The sequence below is a fragment of the Opisthocomus hoazin genome, chromosome 3, assembly GCF_030867145.1.
Source record: "Opisthocomus hoazin isolate bOpiHoa1 chromosome 3, bOpiHoa1.hap1, whole genome shotgun sequence".
Taxonomy (NCBI): Eukaryota; Metazoa; Chordata; class Aves; order Opisthocomiformes; family Opisthocomidae; genus Opisthocomus; species Opisthocomus hoazin.
Genome location: NC_134416.1, coordinates 22,297,265 through 22,321,012, shown reverse-complemented (window position 1 = coordinate 22,321,012; position 23,748 = coordinate 22,297,265). Strand labels below are relative to the sequence as shown.

At 39.9% G+C, this 23,748-nt stretch overlaps 1 protein-coding gene across 2 annotated transcripts in view; it reads right to left on the bottom strand.

The window, feature by feature from the left end:
- The window catches only part of ANGPT1 (angiopoietin 1), a 172,930-nt gene that overhangs the window by 81,404 nt on the left and 67,778 nt on the right, over positions 1-23,748 (bottom strand). For both annotated transcript variants that reach the window (XM_075415679.1, XM_075415680.1), the window contains exons 2-3: positions 9,075-9,230; positions 5,904-6,025 (exon numbers count right to left, since the gene is read on the bottom strand). In XM_075415679.1, coding sequence (XP_075271794.1) covers positions 5,904-6,025; positions 9,075-9,230 — 278 coding nt within the window. The remainder of the gene's footprint in view (positions 1-5,903; positions 6,026-9,074; positions 9,231-23,748) is intronic.

Here is a 23,748-nt window from a genome sequence, read left to right as displayed (position 1 = left end):
CTACAGGTCTTGGCGAGTCTAGGAACCAATTTTCAACCATACAAACAATGTGTTAACTTTGTCAGGATATAAGCCAGTGGGATGCCCTGGTGCAACTGTGCTGTGTCCAGTTGATTCAGAAAAAGCCCTCTGATAACGTTGGAGAGGACAGAAGGCCTGCACAGAAAGTCAACGAAAAAGTTGCAGTGAAAGCTGCTGTCATTTTGAAAGGTGATGAAGTAGAATATATAGAAAGCACCCTGGCAGCTCCCGGAGTGTGTGTGTGTTGGGAAGGGGGGAGTCTAGTTTAGACGATCTGCCTTATAAGGTAGGTAGTTTATTCACTAATCCATTCCAGACCACAGCAGTTTAAAAGAATTTTTTTTTTTTTTTATCTTTGTTTTCAGAGGCCTTGGCTTAGATATGTGAGAACAGCATATAGACCAGATCTTAGAGATGGACATCTTTTGCATTCAAACAATCTTTTAAAAAATCTGGATTTATTAAATACAGACAAAAACATTTACTTTCTTGAGCTATTCAGTAAATAAAGACAAGTAACATCACATTAGAAAAAAATTCTTTGGCTCTATACATGTGGTATGTACCTATGGGAATACACAGGTGGAGGATTTAAATGCTTATTTTTGAGTGTAAGAACAGTATTTTCTCCTTGAGACAGCTTCTTTGTACTTGCTTTCACACGAGTGAATTTTTCCCTGTATTGTTAGGTGCTGACCACTTACACTTGCTTTGGTGGTCTGATGTTGTCTGATCAGTTTAAGGAAATACGAAAATATATGTCCCCACATTTATCAAGATCAGTAAAGTAATTCATCACTTAGCATCAGTAAGCCTATTTTTCATACCAGTGACACGATAATTACATCAAAATCACAAAAGTGATGTTAATAATCTGGATTTATCTTGTTAGTGTATGCAAAACCTGCAAACAGACATTCTGTGTTTCCTAATCTTTCACACAGCCAGATGAAAATTCAAGAATTATTCTTGAGCCTCGCTTTTCATAGGACATAATAGTTCTTGTACTAAATGTGTTAATCTAGTTTGATTGTCTGCAAATTCAAGCTGTATTTTACTTTTAAATTTCACTTCCATTATGTATTGCTGGAAGATCCAGAATTCAATTATATTTTTCCTCATTTGTTTAATTTGAGTAAATAAAAAATTGTTTTCACACTTGCCTATTGAAACAAATGGCACACAATAAGTTAAATGAAGCTGGTACATTCTGGGGAAAAAAAAGGGGGCTCACAGCAGCACTTAAGCAAGGAAATCTTTCAAGAATATATCAAAATAGTTTTTAGAAAGCTCTTGTGGGAGAAGATATGGCAATGGAAGAAACCACCATTTACATTACAGTGGGTGGGAACCCACAAAACTAAATTATTTATGGCATGAGAGCACTCAATAGAAACATGACTCTGGGGCAAATGTGACTCTACTTATGCCATGGAATATCGTTCACTTCAGTGAGACAAAAAGAAAAAAATTGGCCACTCTTCCCAGCAAAGGCAGGAAGTAAAGAGAAAGGCCAAGAATAGATATACTTCTAGTCTAAAGAACATGCATTGGTCCCCTGTTGATATTCAGTGTTCATTTTACTTAAGGATAATATACAAGTTACTGTAGTACATCAGAAACCAGTTATTATACAAGATTTTGCATTACTTTCATCCAAAATCCACTTCTTTGAAAGTTAAGATCTTTTTCTTTTATATATCTAGAGGAAATTTTAGCACAGAGAAAGAAATGATCTGCCTAAAGTACGCCATCTGTTTTTATTATTTTTGTGATGATGATAGTTCCTACACTTGTTCCCACTGTGGTGTACATCTATTACAAAAGAAAAGCTTACAGGCCACACAGACAATGCAAATAAAATGAGTTTTCTCTGTTGTATTGATGTGACATTGATATAGAGAGGGATGAAGAAGTTTTAACTGCAAACAACTACTGAATATAGCCTGATGGCTAATAGAATCACAGAATCACAGAATAGTAGGGGTTGGAAGGGACCTCTGTGGGTCATCTAGTCCAACCCCCCCGCCGAAGCAGGGTCACCTACAGCAGGCTGCACAGGACCTTGTCCAGGCGGGTCTTGAATATCTCCAGAGAAGGAGACTCCACAACCTCCCTGGGCAGCCTGTTCCAGTGCTCCGTCACCCTCAGAGGGAAGAAGTTCCTCCTCATGTTCAGACGGAACTTCCTGTGCCTCAGTTTGTGCCCATTACCCTTTGTCCTGTCACTGGGCACCACTGAAAAGAGCTTGGCCCCATCCTCCTGACACCCACCCTTCAGATATTTGTAGGCATTTATAAGGTCCCCTCGCAGCCTTCTCTTCTTCAGGCTGAACAAGCCCAGTTCCCTCAACCTCTCCTCGTAGTGGAGATGCTCCAGTCCCCTCACCATCCTTGTAGCCCTCTGCTGGACTCTCTCCAGTAGCTCTTCATCCTTCTTGAACTGGGGAGCCCAGAACTGGACACAGTACTCCAGATGAGGCCTCACCAGGGTAGTGTAGAGGGGAAGGAGAACCTCCCTTGTCCTGCTGGCCACACTCTTCTTGATGCACCCCAGGATCCCATTGGCCTTCTTGGCAGCCAGGGCACACTGCTGGCTCATAGTTAACCTGTCGTCCACCAGGACACCCAGGTCCCTCTCCGCAGAGCTGCTCTCCAGCAGGTCCACCCCAAGCCTGTACTGGTGCATGGGGTTGTTCCTCCCCAGGTGCAGGACCCTGCACTTGCCCTTGTTGAACCTCATCAGGTTCCTCTCTGCCCAGCTCTCCAGCCTATCCAGGTCACGCTGAATGGCAGCACAGCCTTCTGGTGTATCTACCACACCTCCCAGTTTGGTGTCGTCAGTCTACAAGTACTTTTTAAAAGTCAAGCAAGCTAAAATCATTGGCATGTCCAGAAACCTGGTATCTGCTGAGATCACCAAGACTTGTCCCATAGGGAACCTGACACACACATAATTGATTTCAGGATCAGGACCTACAAGGCCAGGAGTACGCAGTTCTTTCTTAGAAGTAGATTATGGTACAGGAGCTGATGATCCATATTTTAGCGTAGTCATAACACTGCCCTCACCCTAATTTTATCACTCCCAAGGAAAGAGTAACAGAACCTGGACAGTGTATGCCAGGTTCTTGCTTCATTACAAGATACAACTCCACATGCTTTTTCATGCATCCACATATGACTATACTTCTAAGAGAAATAATTGGGTATAAAATGTGCTTTTTAACATACCCCCCATTTTCTTGTGAAAAAACAAAGCAGGCCATTTTGTCATGTCACAGACCTTTTCATCATAATGTCAGCCAAGTCAAAGGTGAACATAAGTAAAAGTTCTTTGTTTACTGACATGAAGGCTTTACACCCTGACACATTTCTACGATAAATAAATAAATTCAGATCGTTAAGTACACAAGACTCAGTCTCTTGAGCAGCCAATAAAATTTTGTTGCTAACCAAATTGCAGTAGATATAAAGGCAAGTACTTATTTACTTAACTAATGCTTGGATTAATTCCAAATTGAAATAGGTTTGTAAAATATGTAGAGTGAACTGCCTCCCGCACATGGCTGCTCTCTCTGTGGACTACAGGCTACACATATGCAGCTTAGGTGAATCAATTTTGAGATGGCTGAAGTCAAAGTTAATCCCACACTCTTCACATTTCCAATTGGTCAAGGGAAATCTGTGGACTTCAAGAGTTTTAAATGCAATCCAACTTCTCCAGAGTAACATTTTCTGGAATTACTGGTTATAAACAGTTGTTAGATTAAATAATTTAAATTGGTTTTCACAACCAGCAGCAGTAATGATATAGTATTTGACCAGCTTCACAATTAGACACAATTAACCAACACATTTCATTGTAACAACATTCTCTGTTCTTCATCATCATCTGTTTCTTTGCCTCCTGTTCCCAGTAGCTGCTTGCCTTCTGTGGTGTTGGTTTTCCTCACGCGCGGCCCTGGGCAAGGTCTTTGCTCCCCAGTCGCTGATCCGTGTCCAGAAGCACCAGCGTCACGCTGCCCTTTCTGGCCAACTGTCTCATCTCAGTTTAAACAACCCACTGAATCTTGTACAGGATGCTTCAGTAACCACCTCACATTTAAAGCTGCTTGCCGTATATTAATGTCAAATGTAGACAGAAGAAATAGAAACCTTAGTCCTAGTCAGACTTACCTTGCAGTTTTTCTTTGCTAGCAGGGAGCTGAGAGCGAAGCTGTGGGGTGACAGCGCTCTCTGTCCTCCCTACTTAAACCTGGCTGTTACAGGGGCAGCAGTGCGAGCCTTAGGTCTCTAGAACGGCAGCCAAGAAGGAAAATGGCTTTATCCACTGCACTGAGTGCAGGTGTCCAGCTTTGGGCAGCCGGGGCGGCAGGGGCGGCCGCTGTGAGGAGAGGCCAGGGCTGCCCTGTGCCGGACACAGACGGTTCCAGCCGGCGCCAACAGACCCACTGCAGGCCGCAGCTGAGCATGTTAGCCCAGATGGTTGCATCTCAGGGAAAACACGTTTAAGAAAGGATAAAAACACCACATGACAGTGTGAGGAGTGAGCGGAAAAAAGCAAGAGAAACAACCCTGTGGACACGAAGGTCAGAGAAGCTCCCCAAGGAGAGGAGGAGGCGGCGGAGCAGAGATTCCCCTGCAGCCCATGAGGGAGACCATGCTGGAGCAGGTATTTCCCATGGAGAACCCCATGCTGGAGCAGGTGGAGATGTCCAGAAGGCAGCTGAAGCCTGTGGAAAGCCCACACTGGGACAATCTTACCCTAAAGCACTGCAGACCGTGGGAAAGAACCACGCTGGAGAAGGGAAAGAGCATGAGGTAGGAGAGGCAAAGTGGTGTGAACTGATCACAGCCCCCATTCCCTTCCCCCTGCACTACTCGGCGGGGGAGTCAGAAGTGTCAGGAGGGAAGATGAGCCTGGGAAGAAGGGAAGGTAGGGGACAAAGGTCTTTTTGGTTTTATTTTAATTTCTCACTGTCCTGCACTGTTATTAACTGGCAATAGATGAGGCTGTTTTGCCCATAACAGCAACTGGTAAATGATCTCCCTGCCTTTATCTCAACCACAAGATTTTTCATCGTATTTTCTCCCTCTGTGCTGTTGATGATGGGGAGTGAGAAAGTGCCTAGGTGGTCATCTGGCAGCCAGACAAGGTCAACCCACCACACACCCTCTCTGAGATGCCGGATTGCTAAATCCAGTGACTTCAGGTACTGAGTCCCTGTGTCACTGTGAGAGAGGTGCATCTGCGTGGTGCAGAAAGAGACAGCACTGCAACTTCTCCTTGACTCTCACTTCACTGCTTAAAACGCTACATGCTGCTAAACAGTTTCTTCTTCAATTTCAGCATAAAACCTGAATGTTTATCATTCACTTATTCTTTAAAAGGAGTGTGGTTCCAAGTACACTATACACAACTGAGTCCACAGGGAGAGAGAGATCCTTCTACAGGTTAGATCTCTGTATCCATGAAAATTAGAAGGATGAACTACTGAAGATGTTCTGTTTCTTAGGCACTTTAAGGTAGCTGATAATCTCATAATTTATTATTAATATTTTTCTACTTGAAAGGGCTTATACAAGTTATGTGTATGCTTTTCTGTAGCAGGAACTGTGGTCATAGGACTAAGCTGTCATGCAGCAAACTGAGATGTAAACTTACAGTGCACATTGGAAATGGTAAAAATCATCTTCTTTTATCACATAGGAGCTAACACAGTGTAAGTTCACACTCTTTTAGCCATTTCATAAATACTACCTATACTTTTCACTCACCATATTTGCTTCTTCCATTTCATCAGTTGCTTAGAACAAAGTGTGCAAAGACTACTCTGTGATGAACAAAGAAAGAGTGTGAGACCAACTATTCATTCTTACCTGTTTTTCTCATGAATTTTTAGGATTTCATGTGTCTGTTGTAGCAGCTGTTTTTCTAGCTTGTACGTTGACAGAGAATTTTCCAGTAGCTGAATTTCAAGTCTGGATGTTTGATTTAGCACCTTAAGGATAAATTAAAAACATTAATGTTTATATTGTCCTGGTTATGTTGTTGTAGCAACGTAATGCAATCATTTCATTCTTATTTGATAATTTGTCAGAAATTGTTTCTAAATCCTTTTTTAACCTCAGCTGGTGCAGATGAACTCAATCAAGCTACACTGATATGTACAAGCTGATATTCTGGCACCCTGTTTACTGTAGAATAATATTAGGCCGGCAGAAAAAGGAAAGGTAACTGCCAAATAAGCTTCGTTTCAATGGAAAGAACAAGAGGCATGCCTCAAACATGCATTCCTACAAGGCATTCATAGACCGGATAAGCGCAAGAGTACTTGGACTGAAGCCAAAGTGTTCCATCCACTGTTTTGTAAATGGAGCTCTTACTTTAGCTTTCCCCCGGGTTCTCTCTTTTGCATTGTTGGCAGAAGTCTGGTGTCTGCTTATGTTATCAGTACTTGCACTCTTACACAGATTTTTAAGATGAAGTCAGTGATCCTAAACATTGCTTTACGCAATTGTCTGTCACTTTAGTGGTGGTCTGTATCAATAGCACAAGTTTTACTAAGTACATCAGATGGAAAGAAGCCTTTTAACGAGCTGAAAGAGAATAGATTCTAACAAAAAATAGTTCAAAAGTGGAAATAACAGAATGCTTTCAAGAATGAAATCAATAATATTAATTAATGTTAGTTGATTTTGTTGGGATATTGTCGTTCATTACATAGAGTCTGAAGGAGTGTGTGTGAATAGTTTTTGTAGGCATGTGTGCACACAACAGCTGAGATGCAATCGCTTCTGGAACTGAACATGAGGCCCTTTTAATGGAACCTATCAGGCCTTTCTTGGAAGGACATTTATTAGTATCATCATGGGATAATATGGTAACATTTTCTTATGCATGCCTGATACGAATTTGTTACAGAATATAAAGGAAAGAGAATGGCACTTCAACTCAATCCAGTGCCTTATTTTTATTTGAAATTGTTGAGGTTCACAGAGCAACTGGAGTTGTCCTTTTTAATGCTACAGAGGTTGAAAAAATTCGAAATGATCAGTATGTAGCTGTTATGTTATTTAAGATGGACATAAATGGAAGTGCCAGGAAGTGTCACCACAGTTTCAGAAGGACTTGACAGAAATTGAAGGTGTATTACAAAGGTTGGCTAGGAGTAAGAAGACAGGAAAGCACCAACAGATTTCCAAAGAGGATACATCCATGGAGCAGCCTACAAAACATCAATAGAGCTTCAGTTAGAGAAGAAAGACTAAAGGGAATCATTGGGATTTTGGATTAATCAGGAAACAGGAGGGGTCAGTGAGATTTTAAGGTAGTGGAGGCTCCATCTTTAGTCCTTCGGACTCCTCCTTGGTCTGGTATGAGTACTTCTTATTACAGGCATGAGATCCTGGCCTGCCTTTCTTCTTCTTGTATCCTACAGACCTTTACCTCTCTGCCATGTAGATGGCTACCTCCATCACTGCCAAAAGCAGTCTCTTTTAGCTTTCTTGAGCCACCTGCACCACCCTTTTCTGATTGGTGGTAAAGCCAGGGACTACGGGGACTTTCTCACATTGCTGAAAGAGGGGAGGTGGGAAATGTCATCACTGAGCTGAAAGTCAGAGCAAGTACTGCAACAAGGAAGAGTCACTGTCGCTGATATAGTGAAGATCCCTTAAATTTTTCAGCAGTAAGTATAGAGGGAGGAAGTCATCTGCTCCTTCATGCAGTTGCCAATGATGCTTGTACCTTGACGTGGTTCCTCAAAGGAAAGTTGAGACAGAGGCAATGCAGATTTTGTCCCTTACCTGCTTAAAGGAGGAAACCGTGAATGAGTACTCAACACTTACACCTAGGTAGGTCTTCTGGGATATAAGAAGAGTTCCTACACCTCCTTTTTCTTTACAGAACACTACAGTCCATAGGTCTTCACCTCTTATATTTTCATTTAGATATTCTGTTGATACTAAGTTAAAGAATTTCTCCAACATTTTGATAAGTCAATATACTATGTTGTAGAAACTGTGATCATTTGAGATCATAATATTTGTGAGTGAATGTTAACCAAGATGTAGAAAAAAAGGTGCAGGGAACCCATGTAAGACAGTGTACCTGTCTTTCATGATTACTGTTGTTTCTCAGTGTCCTGTAATGCGATTATGAAAAAACTTGGTAATGACATTGTAAACATGAGTAAGGACATTAGAACAGAAAATAAGACCGTTCAAGAAGTACGTATGCTACTAGAAGAAACCAAATAAATGCAATACCTTCCTTTGTTACAAATTAACTGAATGCAGTGCTGCTGGTAATATACCACATGCTACAGAGATTAACAGGAAGTCAGCAAAAATAAGGAAAAACAAACTCGCCTATTAAACTGATAAAAGAACTCAAAAGACAAAAATACTTATCTTTGCAATAAACCCAGTAAGAAATAGTGCTCTGTTATGACAGTGGTACTCTTTTTGAATCACAGTAGTGATTTTAATGCTAGGAATCACAGATATTGCTCTTGAAATTTATGTGATGTTATACAATTTTGCAGTGATAAAAAATACACAGTGTTTTATAAAGAAGCGGATGCTTGTCCCCTTCTCTTCACAGCATGAAACCTGCAGACATACAGTACATTTCACATAGGTGGAAGCATCTTATGGAAAATAAACTTTCTTGTAATAATAAAGAGGCAAACAACAATGGAGATCTAAGGCTCTGTTTTAGCCTTAAACTCGTTATTTATCTTGACACTTGTATCATTCACAGTTGGTAACTGGGCTGTTTATTTGAAGTCAAGTGCTGATTCAGTTTCCTGGACAGTCCTTCCTGCCTCATGCATACAGAGCTAAATATGCTAACCAAACAAAATCAAAAGAAAGATACAATAATAAGGGTCAGTCATCACTGCTGTTTGTACCGAGAAACAGAGTGTGTGTGTTCCTTGGAGCCCTGTATTGAAACGTTTTGTGTGGTGATGCATTAGAAAAGAAAGAGGATGGGAAACGTTCTCTGCAATTAACAGCTTTTAGAAAACCGCTCTGGGAACATACCTGGGTTTCAACATCCGTGAGTTTTCTCGTCTGCTCTGCTGTCTGGCTGAGGAGGCTGGTCCCTATCTCGAGCATGGTGGCGGTGTGGTTCTGCACAGCATTCTGCTGCAGCTGCACCATCTCCGATTTCATGTTTTCCACAATGTAGTTCTCAAGCTGCAAAAGAAAAAGGTTGTAACTGTGGTATTTTTACCTGTTTAAGCATTCTGGTGACATAAGGGCGCATAGCTGGCATTCTTGCCGAAAGAGGAAATGTCAACAATTTCAAGGGGAGCCCAAGTCTCAGCTGACCCTGTGACTGCTGGAGTAGGGACCCGACCATCTGGGTAGCCTTTTTCAGTCACAGAGTCCCAATGTTGCTCCAAATATCTCAACCTGCTGGCATGATCAGTAGCAGACCCTGCCTGCCTCTATCTGTGTTGAGGCTGCAGTGAGCATTTCTGGTAGAGATGTCATGGCAGCTCCAAAATGAACCTCTAAAAGAACAAAGCTCACCACAGGGAAATGCTAGGTGTTACTTGTACATAGTAACTTCTATATGAGTCCTGTGTGGAAGAGATCCTACCATATCCTGCCTCCCCTGGATTGTTCCTATCTCACAGCCTTTCAGCGATATGATATTTTACTGTGTTAGATGCCCACAAGAAGTTTCACAAACTCTACAATGAACTTTGCTTAATTTACCTTTGACCAAAATATTGTAAAGGAATAGACACACTATCATGACAATAAAAGAAAGAACTTGTTGACCAAAAAACATAGAAATCTGTTTTGCTCCTTTGCTTTTGTTGTCTTGATATTGTTTGGCTTGCATTTTCAGTCTGTTGAACAGAATTTGAATGAGGACCCTCTAAATAACCTGGGCACCCCAGAGAGAGGGTCATCTTTTGTTTGGTTTGTTTTAGTTAGCACAGACAGGGTTATTCCCTTCTAGCCATCTGCGTGCTCACCCTGCCACAACACGCCATAAACCCAGCACTAGTCTGCAGTATGATGAAATTATTTCTTACATACACAGGCATTATTCTGACATCTTGCTTGATGTGCTTCATAAACTTTTAACGTAAATAAAGGTTGCCCAGAACATTGTTTACAATACCTTCCACTGAAATCAGCTGGAGTCCAGCCAATTCACACCCAGGGAAGATTTGGTCCTCAGTTTCAGTTTGTGGCTGCTGCTGATTTTTTATGGTTAGCAGATTCCTGGCTTAAGCAACCACTGTTTTGCCTAATAATTTTAATCACAGTGGACCTGCTTCTGCAGCAGTAAGCATGTCTCATTGTAAAAGGTAAGCTGCACAACTAAATAGTAAGAACCAGATGGAGTTGATTTAAAGTCTGAAGAAAGGAGCAGAGTCAGATATACAGTGTGATTAATAAGAAGGACTGCTTTTATCTTATCTATAAGCATTCCTACGCTTATGGGTGACTACTGTTAGATGTTCTGATGAGTCATATCAGCCGAGCTCACATAAGATTTATTACAAATTTGATCATTTATCTGAACCTCCTACTAGTTTTAAAAACATTTTTCCAGAGAAAGAACACTGCCACAATGTAAAATATTTTTTTGCACAAGACAGTTGATTGTTTGTTTTTTTACCACAGTTTGGAGAAGCACTTAATATCCATGATGGTCAAAACCAAAATGGATGTCCTACAGTTTCAGACAACAAAAACATTTGTTTGAATTGCCAGGTAACCACCCTGGGCTGAAAACCTGCACTGTTTTAAGTGGTGGGGAAAATTTATTGTTGAATACTCTGTTAAGTATTAAAATGAGATTTAACAGCCAAGGAAAACTATTTACTGAAAAACCATGTCTGCAGTGGATGTCATCATTTTCTACTCCCATTGTAAGTTTACTCTGTTTTAATTTATTACTGTGAGATCAATGTTAGAGATAGTAAGCTAGTTCAAGGGATATTTTACAGATCCATCACATTTCTACACCATGCTTTTATGTTCAGAAGTATTTTGCCTCTATATCTTTCATATCACATAATGTATTTTTAGCCACAGTTTGCTTCTTGTTGTTTTCTAACCAGTAATTTTTTTTTTCCAAACTATCCCTTGGTTGCAAATAATCCATATGAAAGAGCCCCACAAACTGGATGGTTGTGCTTCTCCACTTTCTGGTCCAAATACTGGAACACCTGAACAAGAAGTTAAAATTTCTTTCACAATTTTCACCTCCTAAAAAAACACAGGGCTCTCAAGTACAGCCCATGCTAGGGTGCCAACACGCATATTTCCTCACATCCGATGTTTTCTACTTCCAGACAGGACCATAGCACGTCTGTGGTGTGGCTGTGCAGTGCTTGATTTGTTAGTCCACAGCTTTCTGAAACTGCCTGGCTGCACAAGTGCCAAGTGGTGCATGTGTGTAACGAATGTCTGGAAAAATGCATGCAAAATATGATGGCAACACTTACTGCACGTCAGAAATCAGAAGTGGGATATTTTCATACATCAATGAAAAGAAACACAGATAGGGATACAAATATAAAAAGACAAACAGACACAACTATAACTAATATTTTGCCTGTAATTTTACTCACATTACAGAAAGGACTGTATTTGAAATATCTAGCTGCATCTGTGTGGAGCTACTGCAGGTTTTGACTAGCAAGAACACAGGCAGAGGTTGAGGCATATTGGAGAACTTGTACTTTTAATTATTGTAGTCTAACACACTCTCCATGGTATCCAGTCTTGGGCAATTGCCCTTGGTTACTCACCCCTAAAATAACCTTTGGTTGAATCTGAGACTGACTCATTATAACAACAAAGCTGATTTTCCTGTTTCAGAATTACTCATTAAATGCTTTTGTAAATATTTGTTGTTCAGTACACTGCCACAGTAGTTTCTGAGAGCACATCTCAGGAGTATCAGGAGCTATTCACTTAGGCAAAGGAGGGTAGAGCAAGGACTGAAATAATGTATAGGTTCTGTTACATTAATTCCCCTTCCTTCCTTCGCCCACTTCGTTTAGTTTGTTCAGTAGATTTATCAGTTGCAATACTGGCCCTGCTAAAATGAATGGCAAAATCCCCATTGACTTCAATAGGCCAAGATTTTGCCTATTGCTTTTATTGTAGGAAACCAACATTTCTCAGGTACATTATGGCCAAGCACCGAGTTTTATCTGAAGCCTACCCTTCTTTGGAGGCTTTGTATTAAGTGTACTGAACCTTAGACTGAGCTTTCCTGGTGGTTAGTTAGAAGGAATAGCATCTATTTAACAGATGATAAAAGGATCCTTGCAGGGTGGTGTCACAGAAAACGTGACACGCAGAAGCCTATTCACAGAGGTAAATTCAAGAACATTTAGGATTATAAGTCATTTTTTAGAACTCTTTCATCCTGTAATTAAGATAAATTCAATTTGTCTGGAGACTCTGCATTAAACAGTAAATATATAATGCATGAGAAAATACTCTTTTCAGGTGAATCTACTTTTTATATGTGGATTTTCAAATCCTTGTATTACGGTTTCTTCTTATTTCAGTTATTTTCTGTTACTAAAATGAAACTGAATTGTTTCCTGCATTCTTTTCCCACCCCTTCCACTATATGAATCTCTATAGTGCGTTGATTTCCCTGCTATTAGTTCGGCTGCATCTGCTTTCAGTAACACTCTTTACATTGCACAGGAGTTTTCAGTATTGCAGAATTACTGAGGGGATGCATAATAATGTAATAGCATTCTCAGAAATAAAACTGTCAGAAGGTTCAATGTTATTATTTAATAAACATTCAAAGGATTGTGCATTAAAAGTATCTAGCTTTTTCTGGAAAATGTTTATTGAATAATCTTCACAGAAACCACACAAACACTAATAGAACTATTAAAATGGAAACTGTGACTTAGGGCCTCAGTAAATGATAATGATTTGTGGCAGATGGCTTACAAATGAAATAAGAGCTTTTTCTTTTACTTTGATGAACTCATGTTGGTCTTGTGTAATTATATGATAAGGACTGCTATGATATCCAGATGACATTAGGTTTTCATACAGTGCCTTAGAAATAAGAATACAAGTTAAAGTAAAAATAGACTGCTCTCCCTTTCCTAGTATTAACCATTCGCTGATGACACCAAACTGGGAGGTGTGGTAGATACACCAGAAGGCTGTGCTGCCATTCAGCATGACCTGGATAGGCTGGAAAGTTGGGCAGAGAGGAACCTGATGAGGTTCAACAAAGGCAAATGCAGGGTCCTGCACCTGGGGAGGAACAACCCCATGCACCAGTACAGGCTTGGGGTGGACCTGCTGGAGAGCAGCTCTGCGGAGAGGGACCTGGGTGGTTAACCATGAGCCAGCAGTGTGCCCTGGCTGCCAAGAAGGCCAATGGGATCCTGGAGTGCATTAAGAGGAGTGTGGCCAGTAGGTCGAGGGAGGTTCTCCTTCCCCTCTACTCTGCCCTAGTGAGGCCTCATCTGGAGTACTCTGTCCAGTTCTGGGCTCCCCAGTTCAAGAAAGATGAGGAGCTACTGGAGAGAGTCCAGCGGGGGGTTACAAGGATGGTGAGGGGACTGGAACATCTCTGCTACGAGGAGAGGCTGAGGGAGCTAGGCTTTTTCAGCCTGAAGAAGAGAAGGCTGCGAGGCGACCTAATATATACTTACAAATATCTGAAGGGTGGGTGTCAGGAGGATGGGGCCAAGCTCTTTTCAGTGGTGCCCAGTGACAGGACAAGGGGAAATGGGCACAAACTGAGGCACAGGAAGTTCCGTCTGAATGTGAGGAAGAACTTCTTCCCTCTGAGGGTGACGGAGCACTGGAACAGGCTGCCCAGGGAGGTTGTGGAGTCTCCTTCTCTGGAGATATTCAAGACCCGCCTGGACAAGGTCCTGTGCAGCCTACTGTAGGTGACCCTGCTTCAGCAGGGGGGTTGGACTAGATGACCCACAGAGGTCCCTTCCAATCCCTACCGTTCTGTGATTCTGTGATTCTGTGATATCTTGCATGTCATTTTGAATAATAGAAAGACAAAGCACTAAGAGCTGTTTCATCATGTCTTGCTTTGCATACCCGAAGATGTACTAGTAATACTATACCACAACAACCAGTGAAAGTTCTTTACTTCTTCATTGTTTTCCTGTCGGAGAGAGCGTCACACCTCCCTACACTGACAAATTGCCTTGGGGAGTCAGATATAAAGGGTAGATATGATGTAATTTGGTTTTTATTGGTGTTTATATATTTACATAAACACCCTTGGAATAAGCTGGAAGAAGTTGAAATGCATATAATACCGTAGAATTTCTTTGACTTTTGCAGAAGCCAAAGGGATTAGGAAGGAGTATCACCAAGAAAAGTGATTTTAATTGTGTCTTGAAAAGGCCAACTTTACATGTATTTTAAAAAAAATGGCATCTTCTGCAAACTATTTGGTAGTGAGAGAAGACTGATAAAACAACAAATTTACAATGATGCAGCCTTCTTATATTACAGATTCTAGGAATACAGACCAACCACAATATATCCATCCACTATTTCTGACCGTATATCATCAGCGGGAATCAGGGGACATGAACATGGACGGCATATAAAAGCAATGAATAACATTCAAAAGTTAACACACTAATCTGTACCTGATTTGGAACAACCTTACCTGGCTTTAAAAAGTGCACATCAGCCAGAAAAATTATTGTAGCTATACTATAAAATAGATAATGAAGATTACTTTTTCAAATCCGTCCTAAATTAGGTTTCGTAGAATTCCTATATAGATTGCAGCAAAGGAGACAAGAAGTGATCTATTCAAGGAAGAAACTTCCTCAGAACTTGGACAAATGATTACCTACATTACGATGATAGAGGATGCATACCAATAATTCCAGTGAATTTATGAAATCGACAATTGCTGAGCTAAAGTGAAATCTTTAAAATGACTGATACACAAACTGGACTCACAGAAAGGCCTGTTGAGATGTGTAGTTTATGAAGCTTTCACAAAGAAATCGTTGGTTATTAAACATACATAAATATTTGTGGGTTTCAATTATAAAAGGAACCAGAAAAGTAATCCAGCAACTCTATACATAACCAAACAAACAGTTTGGGGGAAATCTGGTTATAGAAACTCTGTTTTATCTTTTTTTTTTATGCAATGTCCCCAGACTTCTAGCCTTAAGGCAGCAAGAAAACAAGTCTGTTTGTTTGTTAGTTTTTCAGTTGCCTGTTAATGATAGGAATTATTTGCATAATACTTGTGCAATTTGTTATTCTGTACTTGTTTCTACATTTTCACAGATTTCTGTAAAATTGCAACTCATCTTTTTAATTTCTTACTTAGATATTTTTTATATCTTAACCTTAATTCACAATATTTTGGTTTTCCAAATTGTACTCCTGACAGAGAAAAAACAATGACTTGCAGAGCATGTATATCCTCCTAAACTGCCTCATGTTGAAATGAATATATGCATTTCTAAACTGAAACATTCAATTATTTTTCCAAAAAAAATATTCCAAACACATCAAGGGTACTTTTCCTTAAATCCTTGAATCCTTGAATGCTTAAATCTTTGGAATTTCATATGTTCACTATCTGTCTATAAAGCATAATTAATAGACACAATTGAAGTACTATCAGCAAAACTTGATGGTAGATTATAGATTCAGAATCATAGAATTGCTTAAGTTGGAAAAGACCTTTAAGATCATCGAGTCCTACCATAAACCTAACACCACCAAGTCCACCACTACACCATGTCCTGAAGCACCACATCTACACTTCCAGGGATGGTGACCCAACCACTTCCCTGGGCAGCCTGTTCTAATGCTTTACAACCCTTTCGCTGAAGAAGTTTTTCCTAATATCCTGTCTAAACCTCTCCTGGTGCAACTTGAGGCTGTTTCCTCTTGTCCTACAGCTTGTTACATGGGAGAAGGGACCTACACCCACCTCACTACAACCTCTTTTCAGTTAGTTGTAGAGAGCAATAAGATCTCCTCTCAGCCTCCTCTTCTCCACACTAAACAGCCCGAGTTCCCTCAGCTGCTCCTCATAAGACATGTTCTCAAGACTCTTCATCAGCTTCTTTGCCAAGCTTTGATTATGTATGTTTAATTTACAGACTGCATAAGATACACGTATATATAAACTGTGAACATTTCCTTATATATATGGATGCTTTCAGACACAAATAACCGTTACTTATTTCTTTAGCTTGTGACCAGTGAAACCACAGCTGCATTCTTAGCAAACAGCAGCCAAAAACTTTTTAATTCAGCCTCAGCTGACCGATACTGAGATTTCTAATCAAGGTGACCCCCAAAGTAGTAAGGACACTTGACCTCATGGTGGTTAAGCTTAATTTTATAGCAAGGCTCAGTTAAACAAAAGTTTGCTAGGAATATAGAAGAATCTTTTAGGTAGTTAAAAAAAAAAAAACAACAAACAGTCTTTGCTCTTCAGATAAACAAAAAGATAACCAGACATCTTTTTGTTAGAAGGGATCAGGGATAACAGATGTAAGTAAGATCTGGAGAAGAGAATGCTGCAGAGAGACTTTATAGCAGCCTTTCAGTACCTGAAGGGGGCCTATAGGAAAGATGGGGAAAATATTTTCAGCAGGGCTTATTGCGATAGGACAAGGAATAATGGCTTTAAACTAAAAGAGGGTAGATTTAGACTAGATTGAAGGAAAAAAATTTTTACAATGAGGGTGATGAAACAGTGGAACGAGTTGCCCAGAGAGGTAGTGGAGGCCCCATCCCTGGAAGCATTCGAGACCAGGCTGGATGGGGCTCTGAGCAACCTGGTCTAGTTGAAGATAACCCTGTTCAGTGCAGGGAGATTGAGCTAGATGACCTGTAAAGGTCCCTTCCAACCCAAAACATTCTATGATTCAATGATTCTGAGAGATTATTCCAAAACACATGAAATAATATTTCTGCTACATTCAGCATCGGTAAAGAGTCTGCAGGAGTTTTATCTCCAGTTCTGAATATTGCAATTCAAGAAACGTGCATTATTTTGGGAGAGTGTATGGAAGACAGAAAACGGTCATAAATCTAGAAAAGTCTAACAATTTAGGAAAGTTTAGCTTAATGAGAATGGTAATGAGAAAATAACTGACTAGAAGGGCATAAAACTACAGAGAGAAAGAGAATAGTCTGCTTTCCACATCTGCAAAGATGCAGTAAGTGAATTTTAACCATTACATATTAGGGGAGAAGTTTTCCAACAGTACAGGTAATAAAATACTGATAGAGATTCTGTGGGAAAACTGTGAAAACTCCATCACTGAGGGTTTTAAGAGAATACTTTAGGTAAAGATCAGGCAGATTATATGGTTTTTTATGGTTCTCTCTAGTTCTGTTTATTCATTCTTCTCAGGTTTTTTATTACTTCAGACCTAATCTCACACACTCAATATCTGGATTCAAACTCTACAGTAAAATCTCCACTGGACTGAGAAGACGTTTGGAAAACTCATCTCCTAATGAAACTTTTAGAAGGAAGTCAAAAAAAAGAGGAGTCTAGTGAATTAAAGACAAAAGAATTTGAAAAAAAACCACCCACACATAATGATACAAATAAGAAGAATTGTTCTGTACAGAACAAGCTAGCAAAATGAGGAAAGTCACTCAGGATGTTTCTGAATGTATGAATACACCTCAGTAGAGAAGCAGTCTGCAGAACCATCTGAGAAACTATTGTGTGGACCAGCTCTACAACTATAAAATGGCAGCACTGTATTGTACTCAAGTTACTTATATTGGGCTGCTTTAGAAACTACAGTCTCTGAAAAGCAATCAGTTTGTGGATACCTGAGCTTGTGTCAGTGGTAGCTTGACATCTCTGTATCATGTTATGTTGTGCAGTACATAAAATGTGATAGGCGATAATAGATAATGATGGTGGAAGAATACACTGTACAACTTCCCACTGGAATCTTGGGAAATAGAAAGCAAAAGTATTTTTTATTAAGCATTGTGCTTTGCTACGAATAGAAATAGTCTTTCCTACACCAGCCAAGACAAGATATGGGGAACACAGAGTTCTTTGTTTCAAGATATCAGAAGACTTCCCCAGTTAGGTTTACCCAATAGCATAATAATATATGGGTAACTTATGGCAGCAAGAAGGTGGATTTTCACTTTCTCACAAAGTATCTGGCATATCAAAGACAGTGTATTGAGAACTGTCTGAATGGCAGAACTCAGAGGGCTGTCATCAGCGGCGCTGAGTCTAGTTGGAGGCCGGTAACTAGTGGTGTCCCCCAGGGTCAGTACTGGGCCCAGCCTTATTTAACTTCTTCATCAACGACCTGGATGAAGAGTTAGAGTGTACCCTCAAAAAGTTTGCTGATGACACCAAGCTGGGAGAGTGGTAGATACACCAGAAGGCTGTGCTGCCATTCAGCGTGACCTGGATAGGCTGGAAAGTTGGGCATAGAGGAACATGATGAGGTTCAACAAAGGCAAATGCAGGGTCCTGCACCTGGGGAGGAACAACCCCATGCACCAGTACAGGCTTGGGGTGGACCTGCTGGAGAGCAGCTCTGTGGAGAGGGACCTGGGTGTGCTGGTGGACGACAGGTTAACCATGAGCCAGCAGTGTGCCCTGGCTGCCAAGAAGGCCAATGGGATCCCGGAGTGCATTAAGAGGAGTGTGGCCAGCAGGACGAGGGAGGTTCTCCTTCCCCTCTACTCTGCCCTAGGGAGGCCCCGTCTGGAGTACTCTGTCCAGTTCTGGGCTTCCCACTTCGAGAAAGATGAAAAGCTACTGGAGAGAGTCCAGCGGAGGGCTACAAGGATGGTGAGGGGACTGGAGCATCTCTGTTACGAGGAGAGGCTGAGGGAGCTGGGCTTGTTCAGCCTGAAGAAGAGAAGGCTGCGAGGCGACCTAATATATGCTTACAAATATCTGAAGGGTGGGTGTCAGGAGGATGGGGCCAAGCTCTTTTCAGTGGTGCCCAGTGACAGGACAAGGGGCAATGGGCACAAACTGAAGCATAGGAAGTTCCGTCTGAACATGAGGAAGAACTTCTTCCCTCTGAGGGTGACGGAGCACTGGAACAGGCTGCCCAGGGAGGTTGTGGAGTCTCCTTCTCTGGAGATATTCAAGACCCACCTGAACGCGGTCCTGTGCAGCCTGCTGTAGGTGACCCTGCTTCGGCGGGGGGGTTGGACTAGATGACCCACAGAGGTCCCTTCCAATCCCTACCATTCTGTGATTCTGTGATTCTGTATTGACTTAGGCCAAGTATTGATTGTACTGGCCTGCTAATTCAATCTCAGCTGTCTGCTGAGGCATCTTCAAGAAATCTTTCCTGTTTGTTTTCAAAGTTTTATATCATTGTAAAACCTTGCCTGCTTCTAGACTAAAAAAAATCTGTAGAAATAAAATATGTCATTTCAAATGTAATTAATTACAGTTATTACAACCGCATGCAAAACACTTGAGTCAATATCAGTTGCTTTTGTATGAATATTAGATCTTTCAGTTTTTTAACCTTTAGGTTTAATAAAGCCAATAAGCAGCATAACTGAGAATCATATCAGATGTGATTAAATGGTCCCATAAGGAAGCTACTTATAACAAGTAAATCAGAACAATATGTTCCTATTTTCTACTGATTAGTAATATTTCTGGTTCAAAGAATTATCCAGCTTAATGTTAATCTTTAAAAATTTTATAACAGTATCATCAACCGTATTTTTCTTTCTTGATCTAACTTTCCAAAACACTTAATTCTATGAATTAAATTAATTTATGATTATACAGTTGACTGAAAACATGAACCATCCCCCATATACACTGAAGGGGAAAGCATATAGAAAAGGCAACATCTGCAATCTTATTCTAAAAAAATTAGCATTTTGAGGGATTTTTAAAAAATATATTTTTGTGTTAAAGTGTGGAACTCATTAATTTTCTTTGGCAAAGATACTTTTGGTGAGGAGTACTTTTCAGAAGGACTAATTTTATAACAACTTCTGTGTAGAAGAGTATTTAGACACCTTATGGCTCATTTCTGAAGGTGGACATAAGACTTATAATTAAAATTTTAAACTGAAATATCTGCTCATTACATGTGATTCTTGAAAAATATAAACTTGAACTACATAAATAGTTCTGGTTGCTGTATTGCACTCCCAGCTTACAGCTAAACTTTCAGTGAACCTGGAAAACTGTAATATGGTTTGGAATCTATATATAACTTTTTATTTGCTTTATAAGTGGTAGTACAATGTTTTAACATTGTATTACTTACTACATTTTTAACTTTTTTTTGTTTCTTACATTCATCGCTATGACATATGAGCATATTGTTAGTATTTTGTGTATGAAAACATTTTTCCAAGAAAGGCTGTGAAATTAAGCCTCAACTGCATGATGTTTGAGTCTTTTCACATGTTTCTGCTTTCTGTAGTGTCTTATATAAATATCAAAGAAGGGGAATCTCTTTATTCACTGCCACAAGCTCTGCCTTCAGGTCTTACATTCTCTGTGCTAGGTCCTCCCTGATGAAACCACAAATCCTTTTCATTACCATTTGTCTGTCTGTCTTGTGTAGGCTGTATCTTCGTTGGAGATTACCCTTCTGCCTTTCATCAGTGCCTGATACAAAGTCTCAAAGTCAGTTGGAGACTCAGGATGTTACATGAGGATGAGGACTGCCAATAATCTATAGTCTTAATGTGGAATCTTTTGTGAAAGTATAAATGGGAAGTTCAGATGCACTGAAACCACTGAAGTTACTGCAATTTCAGTACATATGGAGCTACAGAAATGCAAGGGTACCCCCTGGGCCATCAAACACCTTTCCCAAAGTTCCAGGCAACTACTTATTTTTACCTTTAACCCAGAGAGTTCCACACAACATCCACTCCCTGCATCCCACCAGTCTTAAAACACTCAGCGGAACTCATGATCTGTGCACTATGCATTCATATATCCTCCATGTGTGTGCTTCTATCATAAATAACCCATTGGTGAGGAAAACTAAAAGTAATCTCATATCATTTACTGGGTGACAGGGAATAATTCAAGCTTCCAGAAGTGTAAATCTTATTGTGTACTTCCTGTCTGTCATGCCTACGACGTTTCACAGGCTCCTGGTAAGGACGGAACCATGGTAGGGTTTTTGCCTTGTCCAAATACAGGTGAAATTCAGGGCCAGTGATCCTTGTGGCTACGGTTAGTGTTCATGCACCTAACTTTACCTCTTAACACAGGGAAAAATGGAAGCAGAACGTAACTGCAGTGACAGCATGGTCTGTGGTCTGCTTGATGGCAGAACGTGCTGCTTCCAACTTCTGACTCTCAGTGAAGCCTTTCACAAGTTAGAGCATCTGATCAGCCAAGTTGTTTGTAAGCAGATGAGATCCCTCACTTCAGCATGTGTTATTTTGTGCAAAATGTTTAAGAATGCTGTCTACACTACACAGAATGAGAATATTTTAATCAAGAGCCCTTTTAATTACTTATTTTATATTTTAATCAAGAGTTCTTTTCTCTTCCTTTCACTTGCCTAATAATGGCAAATAATATTTTATTTTGCTTCAGGTCTTGTGTTCAGCATTTGGCTTCAACACCGTGATTCTAGTTTATATAGAAGGCTGCTGTTCTTGTCCATTGATACGTAATACAACAAAGAACAAAGCCCCAACGTGCTGTAAAATGCATTCCCCCGCAGAACTCTGGGAGGTAGAGGCCTAAAATCTGCTGAACTACTTCAGACTATCAGCAATTAATATCTAGACAAGAGTTTATATATTCTCACGTACAGTATTTAAGTGTATAGATTTACAAGAGTGTATACACAATAACTCCCTTAAATGATGGGTTATAAATGTAGGTAGACAGCAATATTCATTTGTGTCCTATAAAGTATGGCTAAATTTATGGTTCTTAACTTTTATTACAATAATCTGGGCATGAGTGGCTTAATGATGGATATTCTGGATACGTGAAAATGTTTACCTTAGTTTTACTACAGACATTAAAAAATGATATTGCTACATCTCTGCTGGAATCACTTTATAATTTTAAGGTACAAATAAATGAAATTTCCAGAAATATCTGTAGGAGTAAACTAAGAACTTCAGTTTCCCACAGTGCTATAAAAAAGTTAACTACTAGTACAAAGCCTAACACCTTTTCTTTCCATTCTTGAAATTCTATCTATACCCATTAATCTCTAAGTGCCTCCAGACATACCTATAATTCTCAGCATTATAATGAATGTGTAACTCTGCATACCAGGGAGGTGGTCCTGCCAAAATTTGTGCAGCCCCAGAAAATTTGGTTTCTTCTTGTGCTGATGGAACTGATTGCTTGAATACATGTCAAACAGTGAATTAAATACATAGATAAAATTGTTGCCAAATACTCACTTCCAATAATTATTAAAATGAGAAACAAGCTTAAAAATCTCAGATTGAAACTTTCACTTGTTCAGTATACATGTACATATATTTACATCTGCACATACATGTATGCATATGTATAAAATAAAGATGAGTTAATCCCACTAAATAGATTATAAAAACCCTGTTTTAGAAGCAGCAGTGGAAAGATCTGAAGTTCACTAAATCATATAATGAAAGATCAGGTACTCAAATTAGCTTGCAGAAAAGACTATGAAACTTAGTAAGACAAGAGTGCCTTGGTTTATCTGAAATGGCATAGTTCAAGATATATATCTTTTTATGGCTTTAATAATTGTATAGAAAGATAAGACTTTTTTTTAATAGGAAATATGAGAGCAGCCAAAGCGTACAAAGACTGTTCTGCTCCCTCTTTTCATTAAAATCCTCTGGGGATTTTGAAAGGGAGCAATAACAGGATTCCTTTAAGTAAATGTGTGCTCCTTCATTCCCAGCTGTTGGAGAGAGCTTCAGGAGATGATTATGGGGATCAATTCCTTGCCCCATTTTACTTCTTGAATGCTACAGCCTCTGAGTGAGAAATGTAAAACTGCAAGTTTCTCTAGAGAGCTCATATCCTGGGAGTAAATATCATCGTTTCTATTAGCTGCTAAAGGAATAACCGTGCTGGAGTTGCAATGATGAGGAGTAGAATCAGGCTGTTCTGTACCTAGCACTGAGCACAAACTCAGTAGTAGCAACAAGAACTTTGGGTTGAAAATCTCTTCTTTTTCTCTAATCCTGTAGAATAAAAACTGGTCCAAACGTCTCAGTTTAGGGAAAACCTGAAAATTTAAACCTTTTGGAGATAGTCCTGCACTTAAATCACTTCAAAGACAAGGCAAATGAAAAGAAACGATGGAAGAGTCTCTCTCCTAAAGCCTTGCTATAGGAGAAGCATTTTTCCCCTGTTTTTTTTCCCAAGACCTGCTAGGAATATTCCCTCCTACTTCAGTTTATCATAATCATAGCTCTTCCTGTAAGTCAATGTTATTGCGAGACATTCCTTTGTAAGTCTTGAAATCATGAGCTAAAGTGGAGAAGCTTTTAGCCTTCAATTTCATATCTGCTTGTTCACTGTCAGTAGTTTCTCTTTCTCTGGCTGATGCACTGTTCCTATTGCTGCTGTTAATAAAGATAGGACCAATAAATTCATAGATGAACAATGATTACGTAAGTACATACACACACATGCAGAACAACAGATGTAGCAAATGACAGACAGAGGAAGAGGGGCATATATTAAAAATAGATTGTTAGACAAAGAGATGTGCAG